This window comes from Dasypus novemcinctus, chromosome 17, assembly GCF_030445035.2.
Source record: "Dasypus novemcinctus isolate mDasNov1 chromosome 17, mDasNov1.1.hap2, whole genome shotgun sequence".
NCBI lineage: Eukaryota > Metazoa > Chordata > Mammalia > Cingulata > Dasypodidae > Dasypus > Dasypus novemcinctus.
In genome coordinates this window covers 3,124,827-3,150,769 of record NC_080689.1, presented here as the reverse complement: position 1 = coordinate 3,150,769, position 25,943 = coordinate 3,124,827, and the positions used below count along the sequence as shown (strand labels likewise).

The window sequence follows — 25,943 nt, the reverse complement described above, 5'->3', positions numbered from 1 at the left end:
GGCCTGGTCTCCACCGTTCCAAGCTGCCGGAGCGAGCACTGGAGGGGCTAAGTGTGTCCTGGCCTCAGACTGTTCTCACTACCAAGTGGAGAAGCTCCACCTTCTCCTGCCCTCTGCGGGTCACCGTGCGGGGTGGTGGCTTTTATTCCTCAGGCTCTGAGGTGGCTCTGCTGGCCTCATGGGCTTTCTGTGTTTTGTCTTTGAAGACTTAAGACCCCCTCCGGAGCCTTCAGTGAGGTTCTCCGGGGGTCTCTGCATGTGGGTTTAGGTGAGATGGGAAGCGTGTGTGTGGCTGAAGTGAGCCCTGAGAACAGTGAGGCTTCCCGGAGGCTGTGTGGGAAGAGGAGAGGTCTGCGCAGGGCGAGGAGACGCCGAGGCATGGCCCGGGCAGGTTCAGAGGCAAAGGCCCTGCCCCTTGGCATTTGATGATGTGTCCTGGGGCTCTTGGGCATAGAAGGGCCTGGAAGAGGCAGCAGCTGAGGCACAGGGCTGGCAAGTGCCAGCCCCTTCCCCTGCGTTTCTTTTAGTGGAGCCAGAGGGTCAGGACTGGGAGCTTCCCCGCAAAAGCAGCACCCACTAGGAGCAGAAGTGGGAGCGGGCGTGAAGGCGGGGAGGGGGCTGGGCTCCTGGGGCCATGTGGGCTCCAGGCCTTATCTCTCCTCACGGGGTGGCCAGAGCCATTTCCCGGGTGGGTGTACCCTTCGGCTTGTGACGGAGGGAAAGCAGCCGTCGACTCTGCTTCTGGAGGAGTCTGGAAGGCTGGTGGGCGGGGGGCTTAGGATGGGGGGCTTGAAATTGGGCCAGAGGCTCGTGGGAGAGAGCACACACCTGTGGGCCCCTGGCTTTGGCAGTCTCGGGGGGGCGGGCGTGACAGCAGCTAACGTTTGTGGGGCCCCCACTGGAATCATGCCCTGTTCTTTGCACTTCATTTCCTTAACTGAGCCACCGAGTCTAGACGACAGCCCTCGGAGCAGGGGCGTCTTCCCAGCTTCAGCTCACAGGCGGCCCACGGAGCTCGTCGTCCTGGTTTTCCAGCCCGTGCTGGACTCCAGAGAGAGCTCCTGCCCTCACCGTCGGCTAGGACTTCCTCTGACCTCTTCTCTGCTCCTCTCTCCCCTTTTCTCTGCCTGGCTGTGACTCTTTTAATTCTTTCTGATTCATTCCAGCTCAGTTTGCTGCTTTTCTGAAACAAAATATGCTGGTGAGGAAAGCTCTTCCTCCTGGCACCTCCTCCTGCCTCTTTGGTGAGTATCGCTCTCTCTGCTCACCTGCCTCTCCCTGCCCCTCTCCTCCCCACCCTGCTGCTCCGTGTCTCTGGCAGGTTTCTTCCTGCTGTTCTTTCCTCTCTGCTGCTTCTCAGTTTTCTGATTCCTTGGCTGACGCAGTCGTTTTGCTTTCTTCGTTCTTCCTGCCGGCCTCTCGTCTCGGGGCCTCATCCTCTTCTTGTCTCTTTTTTTGTTTTTTTTGTGTGTCTCCAACCCCTGCCTGAGTTTCCTCATGTTCATTTCTCTCTCCCTTTTTCCCTACTTGCATCCTGGCCTCTGGAAGCACACCAGCCATTTCTGTGCCTAAAATTCAGCTCCTTTCCCTTTTGCTTTCCTCTATTCTGATGAGTCCCCACACTGATGCCCTAAGCAGTCCGCCCAGCAGGTTAGGCCGTGGAGGGGCTGGGGCAGCTCCCGTGGTCCCGGCCCAGTGCTGCGCTCCTCACCCCCTGTCCCTGCTTCCTGGCTAAGAGGCGGAACGATGAGCAGCCGAGACCTCTGGGTTTAGGGAGGAAGGACCTGTGAGGGGGCTCGAGGGGTACCGGCTTGGCCTGGAGCGGGATGTGTCTGTGTGGTTCCGTGGAGTGGCGAGCCCGCGTGTGAGCAGAGGGGCTTTCTCCACACAGGTCCGCAGGGCCGGGGGCTCTGGCCTGGGCCCTGGGGTTGCTGGGGCCGAGGTACTGCCTCGCCTCGTGCCCCTCAAGGCCGTGAGTGCTGGGGGTCCTTGGCAGACCCTCAGCCCTGGGCTTTGGGGTGGAGTGAGATGCTGAGAGCCTTGTGGAAGTTCTCCTTTCAGAGAGGACTGCGAGGGCTCGTGTCGGGGTTCTCGGTGTGTGGGGGTCACTCGGAGGCTGGGGAGGCCTCCGTTTTTTGGTTGGCCTTTGTAGGCAGTGTCAGGCGGGCCTTGTCTTCCTTTCTGTCCCTCCCTCACTCAGGACCCCCTTCCGGGGCGGGGGGGGGGGGCAGCCGCCATCTTCCAGGGGCAGTGAAGGGGGCGCTCCTCGAAGCGCAGGCTTGGTGGGGGAGCACGTCCACGCGGTGTGTGCTGGCCTTTTTGGATTGTGCGCGGCCTCACCGCAGCTCCCTCTCTTAGTTCCCATTTCATCAGAACAAACGGAGGAAGCAGAGAAAGAGGGTCTTCGGGCCCCGCTGAAGCGACCCCACCCCTCCAGCCCTCTCCCCGGCAGCAAAACCTCCAAGCGCCCGAAGATCAAGGTGTCCCTCATCTCCCCAGGGGACGCAGCTGCGGGGCCGTGTGCGCCCTGCCAAGGAGGAGCGCCGGAAGGTCAGTTTCTCCGGGCCTGGGCTCTCCAGGGCCTGCGCATGGCCCTCATGGCCGCCCGCTGGGCCTCGGCCTTGGGGCGGCGTGAGCGGCCTGGAGCAGCACGTGCAGGCCGGGCTACACGGGGGGACGTGCCAGGTCACCCAGTGCGGGGTGTTTGCTCCTTTGCTGTCAATTCAAGATGATAAGATCTTCCAGAAAGTTCACAAAAGGGAAGAAAATGATAACTGCAGTTCTCCTCCCTCTGACGTAGCCGTTCTTAGCACCCGAATTCCAGTCCTTGTCCCTAACACCTCGCCGTCAGCCTGGGCTCGGGAGCCCCAGAGGGAGGGGCCGGGCAGGGCTGACGGTGGCCTTGGGCTCTGTTTGTCGGCCGCAGGAGGGAAGCCCGTCGCCGTGGCCCTGGGACCCGCTTCAGCCGGCGCCAAGGAGCTCACAGGGCTGCTCGCCACGGCCAAGTGAGTTGTTCTTGGCCCCTCCAACCCGGTCAGCGCGCTGGGGGATGGTGGGCCTGGACTCTGGCCTGACGGGAGCGTGGGTTCTTCCTGATTGTGTTCTTCCGGGTCAGCTGGGTTCGCTTTTCCGTGAAGAGAGCGCAGTGTCCCCTGGACCTTGCCCCTCCTTCTGAGGGCCTGACTGTAGGACCGACTTTTCAAAGGACTGGAGACTGGGCTGGAAGTTGGGGTGAAGAAACAAAGTTCTAGCCTTGTGTTGGTTCTCGCCCCGCTCTAGGCTCCTCCTCGTGGGGCTGGGCCTGCTGCCCTCTGACCTTTGCTCCTCTCTGTCCACAGGCCAACTGCTCCTTCCGAAGGTGGCCGGTCAGCCAGCCCAGTCTGCTCCGTGGCCTCTGGCAGTGCCACACCCGGTGCCTGGCATGCACGCCAGAGCCGCCTGCTGGCCACCTCGCCCAGCTCTGCCCTCCCTGGCACCGCCCTCCCAGGTATCTTGCAGCCCAGCACGCCTCCTCTGAGGAAGGCATCCCTGGGACTGAGCCGGGAAGGTTTTCTTCTGGGTCTCAGTCTTGTCAGAGAGGCTGGATGTGCAGCTGGAACTGACCTTTAGGTGGAGCATTCCTTTGCCTTAGTCCCTGCAGCGAGGAACTAGCCCGACCCGCGGGGTGTGCTTTGGGCGTTTTCAACACGTCTGGTAGAACAGAACTGGATGTGGTATCATGCTGGGTGTCAGCGAGATGAGACGTCTGTCTGTCCCCTCGCTTCCTCCACTCTCCCGCTGGGACGGCTGGCTGACCGGGCAGGCCGAGGCCTGGCCCCCTCCTCTCCTTCAGGAGGACCTTCCTCTTTACTTCAGGCTCGTGGACTGTGTAGGTGAAGGAGAAACCAGCCGTGTGGAATTCTTGTGCCTTAGAGTGTTTTCCTTTTCCTTGGAAAGAAAGGAGAGAATCTTAGAACTCTGAAAAGTGGGACTCATGCTCTCTTTGGTTCTCCTAAAATTGTTCACCGTGTAGGACAGGTGCTTTAGAACAGGGTGAGAACAACAGGGCGAGGCCGCTGCCGTTCCCGGGTCGTGCCTTTCCTTCCGTGGGTGTCCAGTGCGTGCAGCGGGAGACCTCCCCGCACCTTGCTGAGCCGTGGGAGGGTGCCCGGGGATGAGCCCTGGTGTGGCGGGTGCCGCGGTGGATGGGCACAGCCGCACGGGGGGCCTTGCTGACGCCTGCCGTGTCCTCCCCCAGGCGCCCCGTCGGCCAGCAGCCTCCTCCAAGGCCTCAGCTTCAGCCTGCAGGACATTAGCAGCAAGGCCTCCGGCCTCCCGGCCGCCCCCGCCGCGGGCCCCGCGCCCCAGGTGCAGAGCTGCAGGCCCTGGGCGGGCAGGGGGGCGGGCTCCGGCGCCAGTGGGGTGAGGCCAGGCGGCCTTCCGAGCACGCGGCGGCTGCCCCCACCGCTGAGGCGCTTCGGCGCCTGTGAGGCGGGGGCTCGCTCCTCGACCTCCATCCTATGACGGTGGTCCCACCCTGCCCGGCGACACCTCGCGTGGGGTGGGTGCTGGGCAGGCCCCGTGGTCTCCAAGCTTGAGGGTGGCTGTGGGGCGGCGTGTGACCCCCGGGCCATGTGTCCTGCAGGCCAGCGGCGTGAAGCTGCCGCCCGCCCCGCCCAGCCTGGGCGCCATCACCACAGGCACCGGCACCGTGGTCCGGGCCATTCCCGTGGCCACCACCCTCTCCTCCCTGGGCACCGCTCCTGGCGGGAAGCCCACGGCCATCCACCAGCTGCTGACTAGCGGGGGCCTCGCTAAATTGGCCAGCAGCCTCCCCGGCCTGGCTCAGACCTCCAGCCCGGCGCCAGGTGAGTCTCGGGAAGCGCAGCACGCTGGCGAGCCCGCGCCACGGGGCTCTGGCCTGCACCCCGCCCCCAGGGGGCTGAGAGCGCAGGCTTCTCCTGCTGCCGTCAGATGAGTGACCTGACGGGCAAGGGCACCCGGCCAGCGAGGAGACCGAGGGGCGGGAGGGCGCGGTGCGTGGGGAGAGACTCCCAGAAAGTGGGCCCAGCAGGAGGCGGGGCCGGGACCGAGGGCTGCCTCCCCCCGCCCCCCGCAGGCCTGAAGGTCCCCAGCACCATCACGCTCACGCTGCGCAGCCAGCCCAGCAGGACGTCCACGCTGAGCCCGCTGGGCCCCCGGGGCCGCCGCGCCCGAGGAGCCGCCCTCCCAGGCGCTGCCCGCTGGCTCACAGGTGAGGGGGCCTGGGAGGGCGGAGGACGCGGTCCGGGTGGGGGGGCTGGGCTGGCTGGCTGCGGGGGCTGCCATGGCACGGGACCCAGGCCTGGCAGACTCCGGGGCAGGTGGCTTTGGATCCGGGAGCACGTCGTGGCCTCCGGGGTCCGTCCTTTGTAACCCCTGATTGTGAAGACTAATTGTGCGGACCGGGTCCAGAGCGTGGCAGTGCCGCGTTTGACGTTCGGCTTGCTCAGTGCTCGTGGGCAGAGGCTGGCCCTGACCTGGCAGAGGCTAGCCCCCGCACCCTGCGTGCCCAGCTCTCGGGCTCGGCTCTCGGCGCTCTTCCTGAGGGCCCTCCTGGGCGCTGCTAGCGCCCCCCCTTCTCCAGCGTAACGTCCCTGACTTTAACTGGGAGCCGAGGAGCGCCCCCGCCGAGACGGGAGGCTGGAGGAGACAGAACGAGCCCGGTCCTGAGCGGTGGCCCGCTGCCCAGCCGGGGCCCGGCCTGCCCGCCAGCAGCAGCGCCCGGACACAGGGCTCGCGCCTGCCCTTCCTCTTGGAGAGGGTGGAGGTGTTTTTATTAGTTTACTTTATTCCTTAATTTTTCAATGACGAAAGTGATTGTGCTTATTTAAGTAATTCAGACGTCACAGAAATGCATAATTTAGAAAATGAAAATTTCCTATCATACTACCCCCAGAGATCAGAGCCGCTGTTCATAACTTGATAGGCATTCTTCAGATTTTTTTTTCTGTACAAAGTACATTATTTTATTAATTTTAGACACAAATGGGATCAACAGAATATGAACTGTTTTGTAACTAGCATTTCCTTGAAAAATATGCATGACATGGTTCCCAATTGGTACCCTAACGGTGGCTTTCTACTCTTTCTCTGTGCTAGGTGCAGTTTTGTTTTATTACACATTTTCCTGATTACTGCGGTCATACATCTTTCTTTTTGAATTGCTCGTGCTAATTGGTATCTGTTTATTTGATTTATAGCAATCTTATATATTCAGATATAGATCCTTTATTATACAAGTTAAATATGCTTTATTCCATAAATTGCTTGCCTTTTTTTTTTAACATTTATTTATTTCTGGATCTTTTATTATACAGATATTTTCATTCTTTCTATGTAGTAAAACCTTTAAGGGTTTTGTGTCTTTTTTAAGAATGTTTTCCTGTCACAAGAATATAAAAGCAGTCCTTTTGGATTTTCTTGTGATGCCTTTGTTTTACTTCAACTCTTCAGTCCGCTTGGACTTTACTTTGAATGCTAAGTGAGGTAGCAATGAGTCCGTGCCTCCTGCCATCATTGTTGGAAATCCACTCTCTGGCCTTCTCCACGCCTGGGCATGTGGACACGTGGCCTGTACGTTGGTGTCTGCTTGTTCTTTGTTATTTCTGTTTCTCTATTACTGTTTGTGTAATGCAGATCCTCGAGTGAAGGGGGTGTCAGCTCTATTGCTAGTTTGCTAAAACTTCATTCTTTTCCTTTTTTTCAATAAACAATGGGTTTTGAATTTTGCATAATCTCTTTTTGGAATCAAATGAGATAGATGCACAGAAACATTTCCTTTTAGTCAGTTTAAAATGATGAATTACTCTAATAGATTTCCTAACATCAAACTGTCTGAACTCCACATTCACTGGCTTAATACGGCCTTTTTTTTTTTTTTTTTTTTTTTTTTTTAAGAGGAAAAGCACATTCTTTTTTTCTCATTTGCTTTTATTTTGCGTAGCGTTTTGGCCTCTGTGATTATTAGTGAGATTAGCCTGTAGTTTTTTCCCTTCCACCCTCTGTTTTCTTTTTCTGGGTGCTTTCCTTGACCACAGCCGAAAACTTGAAACATGAAAAGCTTCCCAGCTCCTTCTCTCCTTGTAGTTTGCCCTGCTCTCAAGCCTGTGCACAGCCTCGCCGTGGCCGGCTCCGCAGCCCTTCGGTGGAAGTGGCCTGTTTTCCAGCCTGCTTGACCTCTGCAGCTGTCCCGTGGGTGCTGAGCGAGAGCACAGGTCCCCGCCCTGTGGGACCTTCCTCCTAGATTAAGTCGTCATCTTCAGCGCGCTGCGGGGCGAGGGGCTGATAGGCGATGAGAAGATAGTGGGGATCCCGAGAACCCTCCTCCAGTGCTGAATTAGAGCACAGGAAAGGACCGCTGTCTACCTCCTGTGGCGGTTGACTAGACAGCTCGGTTTCCATCTCGGGAAAGTGGGTACATCAGTACCAGGAGGGCTCCAGTGCTGTTTGCCTGCAGCCAGAGGAGGGCTAGTAGATGAGACTTGCTAACGGGTACTTCATTGTTTGGACTCCCAGACCTGGGCTGTGAGTGAGCCGCCTGTGCTCAGCCTGCTGTGTGCACCTGGGCGAGTCCCGCAGTCTCTGTGCAGTGAGGAGGGCCCTAAGTTGTGGTCGCTGTGGGGTCGGGTTAGGGGGGCCTGTCTCACCTCTCCCTAGGCTTTGGGACCATGACTTTTAAAAGGTGGAGAAACCCACCTTGTCATTAATGCCATTTATGAGACAACTGGAAGTTAAAGCACCGATTGGGTCAGGGTTGATGCTGAGCAATTATTAGCCTTTTTAAATGTGATACTGGTCTTGTGTTTAAGTGTTTCAAAATCCTGTTTATGTTTATGCTGCTGCAGTATTTATGTCGGGAACGAATGGTTGTACATCCTGGTGTAGACTCCTTTAAGGTCCGGGCAAGCACTTAATTATGTTTTGTTTCTGTTTCTGATTAATATTCACTCCATGTTCCCTTGGTGAAATGAGCTTTCCTGCACTTTTTTTACTACTCAGAAGATGGAGGGAAGGAGGGCACGGAGGGCTGGAGGCAGTTACATGCTGCCTCGAGGTGGCTCGTCCTGGTGCTGCCGGCGCCCGGCCCTCGTCGCCCCCTTGGCCGCGGCGCCCGCAGCGGAGGCTGGGAATGGGCTCCCTCCTGGGCGTCTTCCCGGCAGGACCCAGTGCGCACACCGTGAGCACACGGCAGGCGCACCCTGGAGTTTTCTCACCAGCCCTTCTCCACGCCTCCCTCGTTTGTCTTGCTCTTCCCCTGCTCCCCTGAATTGCTGGAGTTTGCCAAGAGCAGTGGAGGAAAGTAAGGGAACTGCTGCCTCAGTGGGAAGTTTGCTTCCTTCCTGAGCCTTGAGGCTCAGCACTTCACCACGGCACCTAAGGGCAACGTGGGACAATGACGGTGGGAACGCCGTGTCCCCGAGCATGTCCCCGCGTCCCCTCCTCCCTGCGTTCCATCTGTCTCGAGCACAGTCCTGGGGGTCCCCTTAGGGTCAAGCACATCTGTGCTGGGTGCTTTCCAAGGCTCATCCATTTAATCCTCACAGCAGCTGGGAAGTAGGTGCCACCACCTCCCTCTCCTGAGTGAGAACACCAGAAGCAGCTGGCCCCGAATAGCGGGACAGGGGCTCTGTGATGCCAGAGCCAGTGTTCTGTTAACACGTGTCTTTGTGTATCCAGCTTTCACCCTGTTCCAAAGAATTACCGCTGTGGAGCAAACTCTCAGGAGCGGGATGGTGGGGTCAGAGGGCCGGGATGTGTTAACCTGGCAAGGCGCTGACCCGTGTTACCTGCTCTCCTGCCGCAGCGCCTGCCTCCTGCACCCTGAAGACACCGGGCTGCCTGTCCTCCCTTCCCAGGTCGGTGTCGGCTGCTCACGGTGAGCCCTGGGCACGCGTCCGTCCTGCGGAGCTGGCCGCTGCTCTGAAGAACTCTTTGAGATGGTGGTTTTTGCCCCCCTGCCAGTTATCTTTGGGGGTGTGGGGCCCTGGGGCTCGTGACGCTGTTAGATGAGGTGATATGGTGCCAGCAAGGGGCGTGTCGTCCCCCAGGATCGACACGTCTAGTCCCAGGGTCCCCAGCCTCCTCAGCAGGTCTGGCCGCCCGGGGCCAGGGGCACCTCTCCACTGCTGGCTGTGACTTAATGCATGAGTCGGGGTGGACGGCACACTGTTTAATAAAGGCCTTTCCTTTTGTAAGTCTGTGCTGTCCCCTGCGCCAGGTCGGGAGGAGGCGTCCGTGTGGTCTGGGCCGAGGGAGTTAGAAGCCACCTGCGGAGGGCCAGGAGGCCCCTGGCTGTTTGCTGGGAGCTAGAGACTCGTTTCTCTCAGCAGCCACGGGAGAGTGGGCCCCAGGGGTCCAGAACTCCCTCTTAGAACCACGTCCAGTTGCTCAGTGGCCTGCTGAGACCTGGGGACACCCACTGTCCACGCTCACCGTCAACAGCTCGCGGTGAAGGCACAGAGAACTGGGATCTTCAGCCCTTCCGCCACCCCAGAGGTGGGGGCCGCGGTTGCCAGGAAGTGGGAACTGGTCCCTTGCTTTTTTTCACACACTTTGGCAATTCCAGGATCCAGAGGGCCTGCAGGTCCTGAAAGGCTGAGGAAGAATGGAAGCACAAGGCAGGGCCCACGGAGGGGGCCGGCGCCCCGTGGGGAAGCTCTTGGAGCCTGGGCTTTGCGTCTAGCACCAGGGTGTTCAGACCCAGGAACTGCTCCTTCAGCTGGAGAGGAGACGCAGAGTGTGCCCCGTCAGAGGAAGAACCGCCAACCCCTGGAACCTCCGCCTCCAGCGTCGGGACGCGAGGCGGCGGGCCCGGCTGCGGCGGCCTCCCGGCTCCAGGAGGTTGGTGCAGCAGGCCTGCAGAGGCTGTTGCGTTCCCGTCCCACGGGACCTCTCCTTCCTGCTTGGAGATGGGGAGACCCTGGCAGTGACGCTGCCCTGCAGGCTCTGCAGACCAGCCGGAGCCCCGGAGTGGAGCAGTGCTCCCCAGAGGTGGAGCTCAGAGTCTCTCCTGACCTTTCTCTATGCTTGTCCGCAAAGGGAGTTACAGGTGTGGCCAGTACCCTGTCCTGCAGAGCGGACTTCCCTCCCAACTCCAGAGTGCCCCAGGCACGGTGATGAATCAGGCAACCCAAGTGTGACTCTGTTCTGTGTCTTCCTTTAGGCTGGGAGGGCCCCATGCGCAGAGGCTGGACCCTCAGCCGGGAGGAGTGCGCAGGAGACGGGTCTCCCACCCCAAGGCAGGCCCAGCAGGAAGGGGAGGGAGGGGATGGGAGCGTCCTAACACCGCGTCCGACTTCCTGCAGAGCTGGCCAGTGGTTTACAGTCGGGCTGCATTCCTGTTGATATTAGCTGGCAGGTAACTTCGTGAAATTCAGGGGTATTTTCTAAGTTTAGGGAAATTACAAAATCTAGAAGAGGCTTCCAGGGCTCGGGGTTGATGGCTTTGCAGGGAGGAAATACAGGGGCAGGAGGAGAGGGACGAGGCTGACGGGGCGATAGGGCGCTTCAGGGTCCACTCAGGGCAGGTGGAGGGCCCTGAGGAGTCCAGGTAGGAGTCGAGTGCGGCCTGGCCAGCACCAGAGGGACTGCGGCCACGCAACGACCACGCCCTGCCCTCTCCTGTCTGCGTGATAAAAGCCTCGTGTGCGCCCCATGGATGGCTAACAGGCCTGCGCTGCGCTCCTGGAAGGTCAGATCTGGGCAAGGCGGTTGTGAAACATTGACTCTTCTTCGCCTTGGGGGGATAGGCTGAAGGGGAAGTGTCTGAAATCTGTGGAAGCATGTTTGCCAGTTCCCTTCTCAAAGCACACTTTATGAGATGTGAAAGAGCTCTCTTCCACACATCATACAGCAGAACTGGAATCCATGACCTAAGGAGGTGATGCTGCTGGCCAAAATCGTAGAAGGATCAAGAGGACCTTAGGTTTTCTCATGAGAGATGGACGCGATGCCTCTGGAAGCTGTCCTCGGGCTTCGAGAGGGGGCCCTGGTGGAGGAAGCCCTGGCCCTTGGTCCCAGCTCCAGCACAGCTGAGCCGATGGGACAGTCATGTTCTTACATTAGCAGAAACTGTACAGGAACAAAACCAGCCTTCGGACTGCGTCATCTTGTTTCCTGTGGACTCCCGTGTGTTCTGGTAAAAACCCAAGGAGATGGGCCTAGAAAATCACAGCTAGTATGTTCTGTGAAACGCTGGGCGACATCTCGCTGATGCAACACCCAGTTTTCTGAGCTCTGCGTGCGTTTGCTCCTTTTATCCTGTGAGGTGGGTCCTGCAGTTGCCTTTTCATGGGTGAGGAAACCAAGGCAGAGGAGTCGCAGGGCGGGAGGCCGGAGCAGGGCTGGCGCCTGGGCGGCCTGTGTGAGCTGCCTCTGAGGGGGAGAACTGCCAGGGGTTGAGACCGCGGTGTGGCCTTCGTGTGACCCTTTTCAGTTCACTTGCAGCCAGGCCAGAGGGACATCTTCTGCTATCCTGTGTGCCCTCCACCCAGGTGGCTGCCGTGGTTACATCTCAGAAAACCGTGGAGCAGCGTCAGTGCCAGGGACCGACGTGGACACAGGCGGTGTGTGCGTACAGTCCTGACACGACTGCGTGTGGGTTCCCGTAACCATCACTGCCACCAGCAACAGGACTGTGCCCTCAGCGCAGAGGCGGCCTCCTGCTGCCCCTCGGTGCTCGCCCCCGTCCACCACTCCAGACCCCGAGCGGCCACGGACCTGTCATTCGGCTCTGATTTTGGCATTTTGAGGGTGATACCAGATAGGAATATTATTCAGCCGTGAAAGAAGAATGAAGCTGTGTTGCCCATAGCACGGAGGAGCCTTTAAGCAGCATGTTGGCTGAAGTAAGCCAGACATGGACAAAATACAATCTCATTCACATGAAATAAGCAGGATATGCATATTCATAAAGTCAAACTAGAATACAGTGTATCTGGTGCCAAGTCGGGGAAGGGCGTGGAAGTTAAATGTTTAATTGGTATGGAATTTCTGTTTAGAGTGATGGGAAAACTTTGGCAACAGTTGATGGTGATAGAGGCATGATGCTGCATATATAAGTAACACCACTGAATTGAAAAGGGATAGTGGAGTGGGTGTAGCTCAGTGGGTGAGTGCCTTGTTCAATCCCTGGTACCTCCTAAAAAAAGGAGAGTTAGGGAAATTTTAGGGTGTATGTAAATTAACACACATCCCATAGAACTACAACACAAAGAGTGAGCCTTACTGTAAACAGTGGGCTAAAGTTAATAGCATAATGTTTCATGAATTGTAACAAAGGTACCACACTAATGCAAAATGTTAGAGAAAATTGTGTCTGAGGGGACATATTTGAACTTTTCTGCTTGCCATTTCTGTAAACCTACAACTGCTTAAATAAATTTTTTTTAAGTGATGTAAAATAGAATCATACAGTATGTGACCTTTTGTGATTAGCTTTTTTCACTCAACATATGCCCCCGATGAGATCCATCCCAGTTCTATCAGTAGCTCCTTTTTATTGCTGAGTAGTCATCCTTTGTATGAATGTACCACAGTTTACATAACCATTCACCTACTGGGGGACTTCTGGATTATTTCCAATGTGGAGCCATTGCAAATAAAGCTTCTCTAAACAAGTATATGCAGGTTTTTGTCTGGCCATTTGTAGTTTTCGTGTCTCTGGATTAAGTGTCCAGGATTGCAATTATTGAGTCATATGGTAAGTTTTTAGTTTTGTTTTTTTTTTCAACTGCCAAACTGCTGTCCAGAGTGACCCCACCATTTGACATTCTTACCAGCAACATGTGAGAGATCCAATTTCTCTGCATCTTTGCCAGCGTTTGTATTGTTTCTTTTTATTTTAGCCGTTCTAATAGGTGTGTAGTAATATCTCATTGTAGTCTTAATCTGTTTCATGTGCTTATTGTCCATCTGTATATCCTCTTTGGTGAACTGTCTATTTACATCATTTGCCCGTTATCTTACTGGATTATTTTTTGTCTTTTTTTAAACTGGTGACTTTTTCTCTCCCCTCCCCTCCCCTCCCCTCCCCATTCCCTACCACCACCCCATACCTTGGTAACCTGTTTTCTAGATTATGGCTCTGAGTTTGCGTATTCTATTTATTTCATATCTTCGACATCACACAATATTTGTTCTTTTGTTTTTGGTTTATTTCACTCAACATGTCTTCAAGGTTACTCTGTGTTGTCACGTGTATCAGAACTTCATTCCTTATATATGGTTGACAGGGAGTTATACAGGGCATATGTCCAGGGTGTATGGTAATGTTTGGATATACTCATAGTGGAAACAATTAAAAACAACACTGGGGGGGTACTGGGTTCCTGGCCAGGGGGGCTCTGTCGTGGTCCCTAGGGGAGCAGCGGCAGTCCCCCAGGTGCAATGGTCAGAACCAGGAAGGAATGAGGGTCCAACAGTGGGCTTCTGATACTAATGACTATGCTTGTGAGCCTATATGCCTGCAATAAGAACAAGGGCTAGAGCAGCATTGTGCCTGGGAGTTTCCTCCTGACAGCCTTCATGTTACTCAAATGTGGCCAGTCTCGAAGCCAAACTCAGCATGTAGATGCAGTGCATTCCCCCCAGCGTGGGACATGACACCCGGGGATGAGCGTCCCTGGCACCGAGGGATCACTACCAAATACCAGCTGAAGATGCAACTAGAAAATGACCTTGAATTAAAGGTTCAATGCAGATCAGCAGAATATCCCTGTCTACATATAATAATATGACTTTAAAATGCTATTTGACCTAATGTAAGGGGGAAATGGAAAGGAGAAATGAGTTTACATGACTACGAGTCTCTAAAAAAGAGTCTGGAGGTTGTCAGAAGGATTGCCCTTATGCACACCTGAGCAGAGTCTCAGAGACAGATAAAGTAGATACAACCCCAGGTATTGGTTCTTTTCAGGGCTAAAGAGACCCACGGGTTCTATGGTCATGGCAGATGGGGTTCACTGCCATGTCAGATGGCCCTTCTTTGGAGCTGGTGTTTCTGCGTGATGGAACTGGACTCAGATGGGATCTCTTTTCACAAGACTTTCATGCTACTTTACTGGAATTGTAGTTGGTGTTGGGGTTTAAGATATATTTAAGGGATTTGAATCTCTGGACTGACAATATGATAGCCAGGCCCTGAGCCTCAACAGACTTCAGCTCCTACACTCTGATTTATTGGACTTACCCCACTCAGCTAACATGGAGTTGAAGAAGGTCAACCACCACACCATGGAGCCAAGAGTGCCTACAACTGAAAGGAGGATTGCATCCAGTATCCGTGTGGAATCTAAGCCCCCACTTGACATAGATGTGCAATGGACACAACCAATCCAAAGTCCACAGAGAAAATGTGGCATTGGTGTGGGAAGGGTGGCCATGGTGGCTGCTGGGTGCGGGGAATGGGAGGAAGAGATGAGATGTGGAGGCGTTTTCGGGGCTTGGAGTTGTCCTGGGTGGTGATTCATGGACAACTACAGGACATTGTAGATCCCCCCAGGGCCCACTGGATGGAACGTGGGAGAGTGTGGGCTATGATGTGGACCATTGACTATGGGGTGCAGCGATGCCCAGAAATGTACTTACCAGGTGCAATGGATGTGTCATGATGATGGGGGAGAGTGTTGCTGTGGGGAAGTGGGGGGTGGGGGCGGTGGGGTTGAATGGGACTTCATATTTTTTTAATGTAATATTTTTTAAAAAATGAATAAATAATTTAAAAAATAAATATAAAATGTGTTCAGTTATATTTAATGAACTCATCCCTTAATTCTTTTTTCATTAATGTAGCTTTCATTTCTATTTTTGTGGTTTTTATAATACAAATAAAATAGAGCTTCTAGTTTGAAAAAAAAAAAGAACTTCATTCCTTTTTATAGCTGGATAATCTTCCATTGTGTATATATACCTCATTTTGTTTATCCATTCCTTGGTTAGTGGACACATGGGTTGCTGTCCATCTTTTGTGAGTAATACCGCTATAAACATTGGTTACAATTATGTTTGAATCTGCTTTTAATTCTTCTGGATATACATGTAGAAGTGTGGAAGTCATATGTTAATTCAGTACTTTCTGAGGAACTGCCAAACTGTCTTCCATAGGCTCTTCATTTTCCATTTCTACCAGCAGTGAATGAGTGTCCCTATTTCTCCACATCCTTTCTAATGCTTGCCATTTTCCTTTTTTTTTTTTTTGTCCTTTTAAAACTGCTAAAATATATATAACAATATTTACCATGCTAACCATTTTTTAACCATTTTTAAAATTATAATTCAGTGGCATTAAGCACAATCTCATTGTTGTGCAACCATCACTGCTGTTTCAAAAACTTTTTCATCACCTCAAACAGAAACTCTACCCATTAGGCATTAATTTCCATTCCCCCCAGCCCCTGGTAATCTCTAATCTACTTTCTGTCTATATGATTTGCCTATTCTGAATATTTCATATGTGATAAATCACTTCTCTTGCTGCTTTGAAGATTCTCTTTGTCTTCGAAAAGTTTGGCCATGGTGTTTCTCCGTGTGGCTATCTTTGATTTTTCCCCCTGCTTTCTTTGCTTCTTGGATTTGAAGGTTCGTGTCCTTCGTCAAGTTTTGAAAGTTTTTAGCCATTATTTCCCCAAATATTTTTTCTGCCCTTTCTCTCCTTTTCTGGGACTCCCATGATACATATTGGTACATTTGATGGTGTCCCACAGGTCCTTTGGTTTCTGTTCACATTTCTTCATTTTTTGTTTATATTCCTCAGACTGGATAATTTCACTTCTTTTATTTATCTTCGGGTTCACTGATTTTTCTGCCTGCTGAAATCTGTTGAAACTCTCAAGTGAGTTTTTGACTTCAGCTATTGTACTTTTCAGTGCTAGAATTTGTATTTGGTTCCAAAAAAAAAACAAAAACTTTTTATTCTGAAATAATTTCAAACTTATCTTGTGCCTTTCTAAACAGTTGAGAGTAGCTTGCATGCATCATAGCCTTTTTTTTTTTTTTTGAAATTCCGGGGTTGGAGATTAAACCCTGGACTTAATATGTGGGAAGGTGGCACTCAACCACTGAGCTATACTCTGGCTCCCCCAAGTTATTTTTTTCCACTTGTTTGTGTTGTTCTAGTTTTTAGGAGGTACTGGGGATCAAACATGGATCCTTCTATATGGGATGCAGGTGCTCAACCACTCGAGCTACTTACACTCTCCCATCTTGCCTTTCTAACACTTAACACTTCCAGGTACATTTTCTGAGATCAGGAACACTGACTATGTAACCACCTTAGTACTGCTATCAAGTTCAAGAAATTTAACATTGTTATAAAGCCTACAGTCCATAGTCCAATTTTTCCTATCATTCCCATAATCTTCTTTTTTCCTCTTTGGGTGCCTTTACCCTTCCTGATAACTGGCTTTTCCAATTCTACAAAAAAAGGCTGGGGAAGCAGACTTGGCATAGTGGTTAGGGCGTCTGTCTACCACATGGGAGGTCCGCAGTTCAAACCCGGGCCTCCTTGACCCGTGTGGAGCTGGCCCATGCGCAGTGCTGATGTGCTCAAGGAGTGCCCTGACACGCAGGGGTGTCCCCGGCGTAGGGGAGCCCCATGCGCAAGGAGTGTGCCCCGTAAGGAGAGCCGCCCAGCGCGAAAGAACGTGCAGCCTGCCCAGGAATGGTGCCGCGCACACGGAGAGCTGACACAACAAGATGACCAACAAAAAGAGACACAGATTCCCATGCCACTGACAACAACAGAAGCGGACAAAGAAAAACATGCAGCAAAGAGACTCAGAGAACAGACAACTAGGGGTGGGGCAGAGAGAAATAAATCTTTAAAAAAAAAAAAGACTGTTGGAGTTCTCAAGATTGTATTGATTCTGTAAATCAGTTTGGGTAGAAGTGACATCTTGATGATATTCATCTTCCAGTCTGTGAACATGGAATGTTCTTCCATTTATTTTGGTCTTCTTTCATTTCTTTTAGCAGTGTTTTTTAGTTTTCTGAATACAGGTTATTTATGTCCTTGGTAAGGTCATTAAATATTTGATTCTTTTAGTTGCTATTGTAAATAGCAACTTTTCTCCTCGATTTGCTCATTCACTGTATAGAAATGCTCTTGGTATTTGCATAATAATCTTGTATCCCACATGCACACATTCTGGTCCATAAGATTTACTCAATAAATCTTTGTTTAGTTAAAAAATAATAATAATCTTGTATCCTTCCACTTTGCTGAAGTCATCTAGTAGTTTTGTTGTGGGTTTTACGGAATTTTCTGGATATAGGATCATATCATCAGCAAGTAGTGAAAAGTTTACTTCTTCCTTTCCTACTTGGGTGCCTTTCATTTCTCTTCCTTGCCTAATTCCTCTAGCTAGAACATCCAGCATACTGAGTAACAGTGGAGACTGGGCATGCCTGTCTTGTTCCCGATCTCAGTGAGAAAGCTTTCTGTCCTTCACCATTGAGTATAATGATAGCTGTGGGTTTTTCATATATGCACTTTATTATTGAGAAAGTTTCCTTCTATTCCTATCTTGCAAAATGTTTTTATCAAGAAAGGATGTTGGTGAGCCGATGTAGCTCAGTGGTTGAGCGCTGGTTTCCCACATATAGTCCTGGGTTCAACCCCCAGCTCCTGAAACTGAAAAAAACAAAACAAAACAAAACAAAAACAAGAAAAAGGATGTTGCATTTTGTCACATGCCTTTTCGGTATCAATTGAGATGATCATGTGATTTTTCTTCTTCAGTTTATTAACGTGTTGTATTACACCAATGGATTTTCTTGCATTGAACCACCCTTGCATACCTGGTATAAAACCTGTTTGATTGTGATATTTAATTCTTTAAATGTGCTTTGGATTCAGTTTGCAAGTATTAATATTTTGTTGAGGATTTTTGCACTTATATTCATTAGAGAAATTGGTCTGTAATTTTCTTTATTTGGCTTTGGTATTAAGGTCATGTTAGCTTCATAGAATGTGTTTGCTCCTGTTCAAAATTTTGGAAGAGTTTGAGCTAAGATTGGTATTAGATCTTCTTAAAATGATGGGTGGAATTCACCTGTGAAGCCGTCTGACCCTGGGCTTTTCATTTTGGGGAGGTTTTTAGTGACTGTTTCAATTTCTTTACTTGTGGTTAGTTTGTTGAGATCTTCTATTTCTTCTAGGGTCAGTGTGGGTTGTGTCTAGAAATTTGTCCATTTCATCTAGGTTATCTAGTTTTTTGGCATACAGTTGTTCAAAGTATCCTCCTGTGATCTCTCTCATTTCTGTGGGGTTAGTGATAATGTCCCCCTTTCCTTTCTGATTTTATTTACATCTGTTCTCTTTTTTTTTCCCATTGATAGTCTAGGTAAAGGTTTATTGTTTTGTTGTTGTTCTCAATTTAGAACACCTTCTGGTTTTTGTTGATTCTCTCTATTGTATTTTTTATTCCCCATTTATTTCTGCTCTGATCTTTATTTTTTCTTTCTGCTTGCTTTAGGATAGGTTTGCTATTCTTTTTCTAGTTCCTCCAGGTGTGCAGTTAGGTATGTGATTTTAGCTTTTTAATATAAGCATTGAGGGCTATAAAACTCCCTCTTAGCACTGCCTTTGCTGCATCCTATGAGTTCTGATATGTTTTGTTCTTATTTTCATTCATCTTGAGATATTTACTTATTTCTCTTGCAATTTCTTCTTTGACCCACTGATTATTTAAGAGTTTGTTATTTAATCTCCTTATATTTGTGAATTTTCCTTTTTTCTACCTGTTATTAATATCCAGCTTTATTCCATTATGATTAGAGAAAATGCTTTGTATAACTTCAATATTTTTTAATTTTTATGGAGATCTGACTTTATGGCCTAATATATGGTCTATCCTGGAGAAAGATCCATGAGCACGTGAGAAGACTATATCCTGCTGTTTGGGGATTTAATGTTCTATAAATGTGTTATGATTGGCTCATTTATCACATTCAAGCCCTCTGTTTCCTTATTTATCCTCTGTCCAGGTTTTCTATCCAGTGCTGAGAGTTGTGCGTTGAAGCCTCCAACTTTTACTGTAGACGTCTATTTCTCCCGTCACTGTTGTCAGTGTTTGCCTCTTGTATTTGGGGCACTCTAGTTAGGTGATAGATGTTTATTAGAGCTCTTTCTTCTTGGTGAATTGTCCCTTTTACTATTTACTGATCTTTTTCATCTCAAGACAGTTGGATTTAAAATCTGTTTTGCCCAGGAAGCAGACTTGGCTCAACAGATAGAGTGTCCGCCTACCACATGGGAGGTCCACGGTTCAAACCCAGGAGCCCCTTGACCCGTGTGGAGCTGGCCCATGCGCAGTGCTGATGCGCACAAGGAGTGCCCTGCCACGCAGGGGTGTCCCCCGCGTAGGGGAGCCCCACATGCAAGGAGTGTGCCCCGTAAGGAGAGCCGCCAGCGCGAAAGAAAGTCCAGCCTGCCCAGGAGTGGCTCCGCACACACAGAGAGCTGATGCAGCAAGTTGATCCAATAAAAAGAGACACAGATTCCTGGGGTGCTGACAAGAATAGAAGCAGACACAGAAGAACACACAGCAAATGGACACAGAGAGCAGACAACTGCTGGGGGGCGGGGGTTGGGAATAAATAAATAAAATTTAAAAACAAAACATTTTGCCCAATATTAGTATGGCTACTCCAGGTCTTTTTTATTACTGTTTGCATGGAATATCTTTTTACAGCCTTTAACTGTCAACCTGATTGTGTCCTTGTGTCTAAGGTGAGTCTCTTATAGACAACAGGTAGTTGGTTCATTTTCTTTTTCTCCATTCTGTAATTCTCTGTCTTTTGATCAGGGAGTTCAATCTATGAACATTCAGTGTTATTACCGTAAAGGCATTACTTATTTTGCCCATTTTATCCCTTGGCTTTCCATTGGCATATCTTACTGTTGTCTGTCTTTTAACCCTTTTAGTTCCCCTTATAATCTTCATTTCTACATTCTTCTCCAAGCCTCTCACCCTTTTTTTTTCCTTTCAGGCTGCAGCACACCCTTTAGTATCTCTCGTAAATCTAGACTCTTGGTGACAAACTCTCAGTTTTTGTCTGTCTGTGAAGACTTTAAATTCACCCTTGTTTTTGAAGGACAGTTTTGCTGGATACAGAATTCTTGTCCAGCAGTTTTTCTTTTTCAGTACCTTAAATACATCACAGCACTTTCTTCTCTCTTCCATGGTTTCTCATGAGAGGTTGGCACTTAATCTTACTGAGGTTCTCTTGTATGTGATGCTTTGCTTTTCTCTTGCTGCTTCCAGAATCCTCTTTTCCTCTGATATTTGTCATTCTGAATAGGTGTCACAGAATAGGTCTATTTGGATTTGTTCTGCTTGGGGTTCGTTGTCCTTGAATATTGATATGTCTTTCATAAGGATTGGGAAGTTTTGGGTCATTATTTTCTTAAATATTCTTTCTGTACTTTTTTCTTCCCTTTTCCTTCTGGGACACCTGTAATGTGTATGTGCGTATCGTGCTGTCGTTCAGTTCCTTGAGACCCTGTTCGATTTTTCCCGTTCTTTTCTCTTTGTCATGCCTTTTCAAGTTAAGCTTTTCAGTCCTCCAAGTATTGCTTGTTATCTTTTGTTGACATCTAGGCATCTGATTGTGTTGGTGATTTTCCTGTTGGTGAATTTCCTTCCTTGCCTGGTGGTTCTATTTCACAGCTGCTCTTTGACTTTTGGTTTAGTTTTTTCTGAAGCTTTAAGGTTGCCCTGGTTAAGTTACCAGAACAGGGGCAGGGCCCACTAACGGGGCGGAGACCCATCAGCGGGGCCTGGGAGAGAGACGGGAGAGGCACGCTCGCCCGCCTGCACGCTCCTGGCTGGCCAGCAGGTGGCGCTCCGCGGAAGCCCTTTCCAGGGGGTGACCCCTCCCGTTTGCGCGGGCTGGATCTTTGGAACCCGCGTGTCAGAACAGAGTTTTGGTGGCTAAAGTCGCTGGAGAGAAGCCACACGCAGCCCCGGCCGCATCCTCCCTCTTGGCAGGCAGGAGCCTGTCCTCTCCCCTCCCGCTGGCCGCTCCGCCGCAGGCCTCCCGAGGCCGCTCGCCTGGGGTGGGTGCGGGCGGCGTCCCAGCCGCGGGGGCATCGGCTCACGGTTTCTTCTTCGGCCTCTGCAGCACTCCTGGACTGCAGGTCCCCCAGGCAGCTGTCGAGCGACTTCTGTGCCTTCTCCCCTATTGTAAGAGCCACGCCCTGCCAAAGCTACTCCAGCACCGCCTTCCCAGAACTCCTAAGATGTCCCCTTCTAGCCACAGTCCAATAGTTTGTATTTTTTTTTAAGATTTATTTATTTAATTTATTTTTCTCCCCTCCCCCCAGTTGTCTGCTCTCTGTGTCCATTCGCTGTGTTCTTCTGTGACCGCTTCTGTCCTTAGCAGCAGCACCGGGAATCTGTGTTTCTTTTTGTTGCGTCATCTTGCTGTGTCAGATCTCCGTATGGGCAGCGCCATTCCTGGGCAGGCTGCACTTTCAAAAGCGCTGGGCGGCTCTCCTTATGGGGCGCACTCCTTGCGCGTGGGGCTCCCCTATGCGGGGGACATCCCTGCGTGGCACAGCACCCCTGTGTGGCACAGCACTCCTTGCACGCATCAGCACTGCGCATGGGCCAGCTCCACACGGGTCAAGAAGGCCCGGGGTTTGAACCGTGGACCTCCCATGTGCTAGGCGGACGCCCTAACCACTGGGCCAAGTCCACTTCCCAATACATGGTTTTTCAAGGATTACGTTTTGAAGCAAAGTTTTTGATGGCAAAGAGCATGTCCTCAGGAAGGTTGAGAACTGGCCTGGAACTTGACCTCTTGGGCCTGTCTGCTGGGGAGAGCCCCGTGCAGGCCTCCTCGGGAGGGCACACTCCATTCCGGTGCTGCTGCCGGGACCGGCGTACGCGTGTCTGTATGTCTGCGTGGAGCCACACGTCCTCTCCAGTCTGCCACTCAACAGGAAGGCCTGCGTCCAAAGTCTCCGTCAACAGTGGGCACAGCACGGGGTGGTCTCGTACCCAAAAGGACACAAATGCTGTGTTTTAGTTCCTGTACCTGAGAGTGAGTTTGGGTGAGGGCCGTCCCTGAGGCAGAGGCCAAGCCTGCCACCTGGACACTGATGTCCTCGAGCCCTAGGGGCCTGTGTGGGTCGAGGAGCCTGACTCCCTGACGGAGGAGAGTAGCTTGCTGCGCCGTGACTTCCCACCCAGACCCCGGAAACTGCCGTCGGGGGTCCTTGAACCCAGGCCCCTCACAGAGGCAGTTCGGGGGACAACATGGTCAGCCGTGGGGCTGGCCAAAGACGAGGGGACGCGGCTGGGGAGTGGCAGGTGCAGAAGCGGTGGCTTCAGTCTGCCCGAGGCCCCTTTCCCTGGACCTCACTGCACCGGCAGCGGCGGAGGCCGTCCCTGGGCCTGTCCAGGCCGAGCCGTGACGTGTGGGCAGACCCGGGAGGGGTGGCAGCACCCGGAGGTCCTCGGGGCAGGGCTGGATGGGCCTCGGCGTCAGCTCATGACGGGGCGAGGCAGCGTTCGGCTATCTGAGAGAGGCGTTTCTGCGCGGCGGCCCGTGCACACTCGAGCAGGGTGCGTGTCGCCGCTGGTCAGCCGGGGTGGGCTGTGGCCACTCCTCGGGTGCTAACAGCATGCTTCTCCCTTCCTCACATCCCCCCAAGCTGGCTCTGCTGAGGGTGCGTCAGCCTGACCACGGCGGCTCGGGCAGCACCCGTCTGCCGTTCTCCCTGCCCTCCACGCGTGGGCACAGAGGGCTTCCCCCACAACAGCTGCGTCGGGGAGGGCGGGGGGAGAAGCACAGGCTTCCTCCCAGATTTCCCATAGACCCTACTTGCCAGAACTGTCCTGTCGAGGGGGAAACGGGCCAGTCATGTCACATTGCCTGGGTGAAAGCCTCAGCACGCTGGGACTAGCAGGGGTAGAGGCTGCTGGGCAGGGGCGGGGCCCGCTGTGCCAGCCTGGGGACTTGGCCACATTGTCTGGGGCCAAGGAAACAACACCCCGGACAGACTTGCTGGCTGCTCTGCCCCCAGGGCCCGTGGGCAGTTCCTTCTCCAGCCCTCCAGTCCTGAGCCCCCATCTCCTTCCATCCATTCCCGTCTTTCTGGCTTAAATTACTCAGGGGTTCATGGTGCATTCCAAGACTACTACTAAATACTCATTTAAAAAGTAGTAAGAACATGGTGGGTAGATCCGGATCTTTCTCCATTCCCTGTCAGCAAGGGTGTTTCCAGGAGCCCAGTGCCACAGGTGCAGCGGTGACCCTGCCCCAGCGTGACTGTGATTCTGTTGCTGAACATCTCCAGCCATTTTCTATGTGAAATTCCCAGAAGTGGGACCACTAAGCAAATGCTGTCAATATTTTCACAGCTCTTGATATATCCAAGAGGCTTCCGATAAACTACACTCTGTCCAACAATGTATACCATCACGTTTTGGTTTTATGTTTTTAAACTATCTCCTGTGATGGTTTTAGGCTGTATTTATCCCAGAAAAACAGGTTCTTAGACCTGATCCGCTCCCGTGGGTGTGAGCCCGCTGTACGTGGGGCCTGTTGATGAGGTCGCTTCAGTTACGGGGCGGCAGCCTCCATCAGGGTGTTAGTCCTGTCAGGAGTGCGGCATAAACAGTGAGGACAGGGAGAGAAGACCAAGGAAGCTGGAGCCAACGAAGCCCGATGAGAAGGGGGAGACCCGCAGGCACCCCACGAGCCCTGTCACGTGGCCGAGGAGCCGAGGGGGCCAGCGGCCGGCCCTCGGGAGAGCGCACTGCCTCGTCCCCCTTGCTTAAGCCAACACATTTCTTGGTATTTTCTGGAGCAGCCTAGGAGACTAAAATCTCTCCCTGAATATTTTTAATTATTTTTTTCCAATTTTTTAAAACTATTTTTTTATCCTCCCTTGTGACTTTTTTGCATACTGTCTGCTCTGTGTCCATTTCGCTGTACGTTCTTCTGTGTCTGTACTTATTATTTTCCCCTCCCTCCTTGCGGCTTGCTTGCTGTCTGCTGTCTGTGTTCATTCGCTGTGGCTCTTCTGTGTTCTTGTCTCCCTTCTTCTGTTCCGCCATCTTTTGCTGAGTCAGCTCTCTGCGGCGCCCGGGCCAGCAGCTCTCCACAACATGCGGCGAGCCTGCCTTCACAAGGAGGCCGTGGGACACGAACCCAGGACCTCCGGTATGGAAGACGGGAGCCCAACTGATTGAGCCACAGCCACTTCCCTTAATTATTTTAATTAAATAGATAAATGGGACCTCCTCAAAATTAAACACTTTGTACCTCACAGGACTTAAGTCAAAAGGGTGAAAAGGCAACTGACTCAATGGGGGAAAGTATTTGGAAATCACATATCTGGTAAGGGTTTAACATCCATGATACAGATGCCAGAACTCAACAATAAAAAGACAAACGACCCAATTTAAAAATGGGCAAAAAACGAATAGACATTTGTCCAAAGAAGAAATACAAATGGTGAAAAATCACACGAAAAAATGTTTGACATCACTAGTGATTAGGCAAATGCAAATCAAAGCTACAAGGAGATCTCATTAGAATGACCACTATTGAAGAGAGAAATGCAAGTACCGGAGAGGATGTGGGAGAGAGCAATGCTTATGCCTGCTGGTGGGAATGCAGGGTGGTCCAGCCTCAGTGGGGCTGTGTGGCACACACTTGCCACGTGACCCTGCAGCACCACTAGTGGGTCTATGCCCAGGAGATGTGAGAGCAGCGACACAGACAGACATCTGCACACTGATGCCCACAGCAGCGTCACTCACAACTGCCCAAAGATGAAACAAGCCAGGTGTCCATCAACTGATCAACAGATAAACAAACCGTGTGTACACACAATGGAGCACTGTGCAGCGGTAAGAAGTCATGAAGCATGTGACCACCTGGATGAAGCGGGACACGCTGAGTGGAGCAAGCCGGACACAGAAGCACCGACACTGTGTGACTGCACTACTGTGAACTAAATATATCGTGTAATATATTGTATGATTCCATTTATATTTTAAAAAAAGAAAAATGGCATTTCTTTTTTCTTTTCACATACCTCAGTTTCCAAAGTAGAGAATTCCCTTGCCAACCACATGTCCCAAATTCTTGATTGGGAAATATGGAGATGTGAACAAGGAGATGGGGAAATGGGAATTTTATATTTGATATTTTATCTACACACGGTTTACTCTGAGCTTTCCCTGTGGAGTCGCCAAGTAAAATTAGGGAAATAAGGCAGGCTGAAGGGGACAAATTTGTCAGCAGATTGAAAGTGGAGGAAAGCAGGCACTTCAGCTGTGGCCGTGTCGTCCCGCCTGGCTTGGCGGTGCCCTTATCCTGGACCCGTGGCCTCCTGCTGGAGCACCTGCTGCCCCGGGCCCCCAGGGATTGTGGGGAAGCACTGGGCCCAGGCAGGGTTCGGATCCCAGCTCCGTTACTGGCTTATGACCCTGGACAGCTCAGGGATGACTGAATTTTCCTGTACGGTGGTTGTGAGAGAACACAGTTCCTGGGACCTGCCCAGCACAGGGCCTGGAACAAAGCCAGCCCCTGGCAAATCCGAGCTAAAAGAGAGTGCTGTGTCCTGTCCTTCCTCCAGAGCCAGGTGGGGAGTGGGCCGAGGTCCCTGGCAGAGAGAACTGCTCCTCTCCAGGGCTTGGTGCTTTGGGGCTGATGGGAGAGGGGCAGCGGACAGAACTTGGGGCCGGCCCTCCAGGTGCCACCCAGAGCGGCCGGGCAGCACTGAGGCTGGCCCATGAGCCATCATAAAAATGGGAGGGGTGAGTCTGGGACACCGTCTCCTGGGGCCAGGCGTTGGGGAGCGCCCTCAGGGAGCTTGCAGTCTGCAGACGAGCGGCAGGGCCGGAGAGGCCCTGGGTGCTGTGGGGTGCATGGCACAGACCCCTAAACCAGAAAGGCTTCCT

At 52.0% G+C, this 25,943-nt stretch overlaps 1 protein-coding gene across 1 annotated transcript in view; it reads left to right on the top strand.

Annotated features, from left to right (window-relative positions):
• KANSL3 (KAT8 regulatory NSL complex subunit 3) overlaps positions 1-8,979 on the top strand; it is a 39,998-nt gene extending 31,019 nt beyond the window's left edge. Inside the window, 9 exon segments of the mRNA XM_058278109.2 lie at positions 1,167-1,244; positions 2,359-2,550; positions 2,927-3,005; positions 3,339-3,487; positions 4,238-4,347; positions 4,625-4,847; positions 5,099-5,175; positions 5,177-5,233; positions 8,825-8,979. Of these exon segments, the coding sequence (XP_058134092.1) occupies positions 1,167-1,244; positions 2,359-2,550; positions 2,927-3,005; positions 3,339-3,487; positions 4,238-4,347; positions 4,625-4,847; positions 5,099-5,175; positions 5,177-5,233; positions 8,825-8,845 (986 nt within the window). The 3' untranslated portion in view covers positions 8,846-8,979.
• Positions 8,980-25,943: the final 16,964 nt, after the last annotated feature.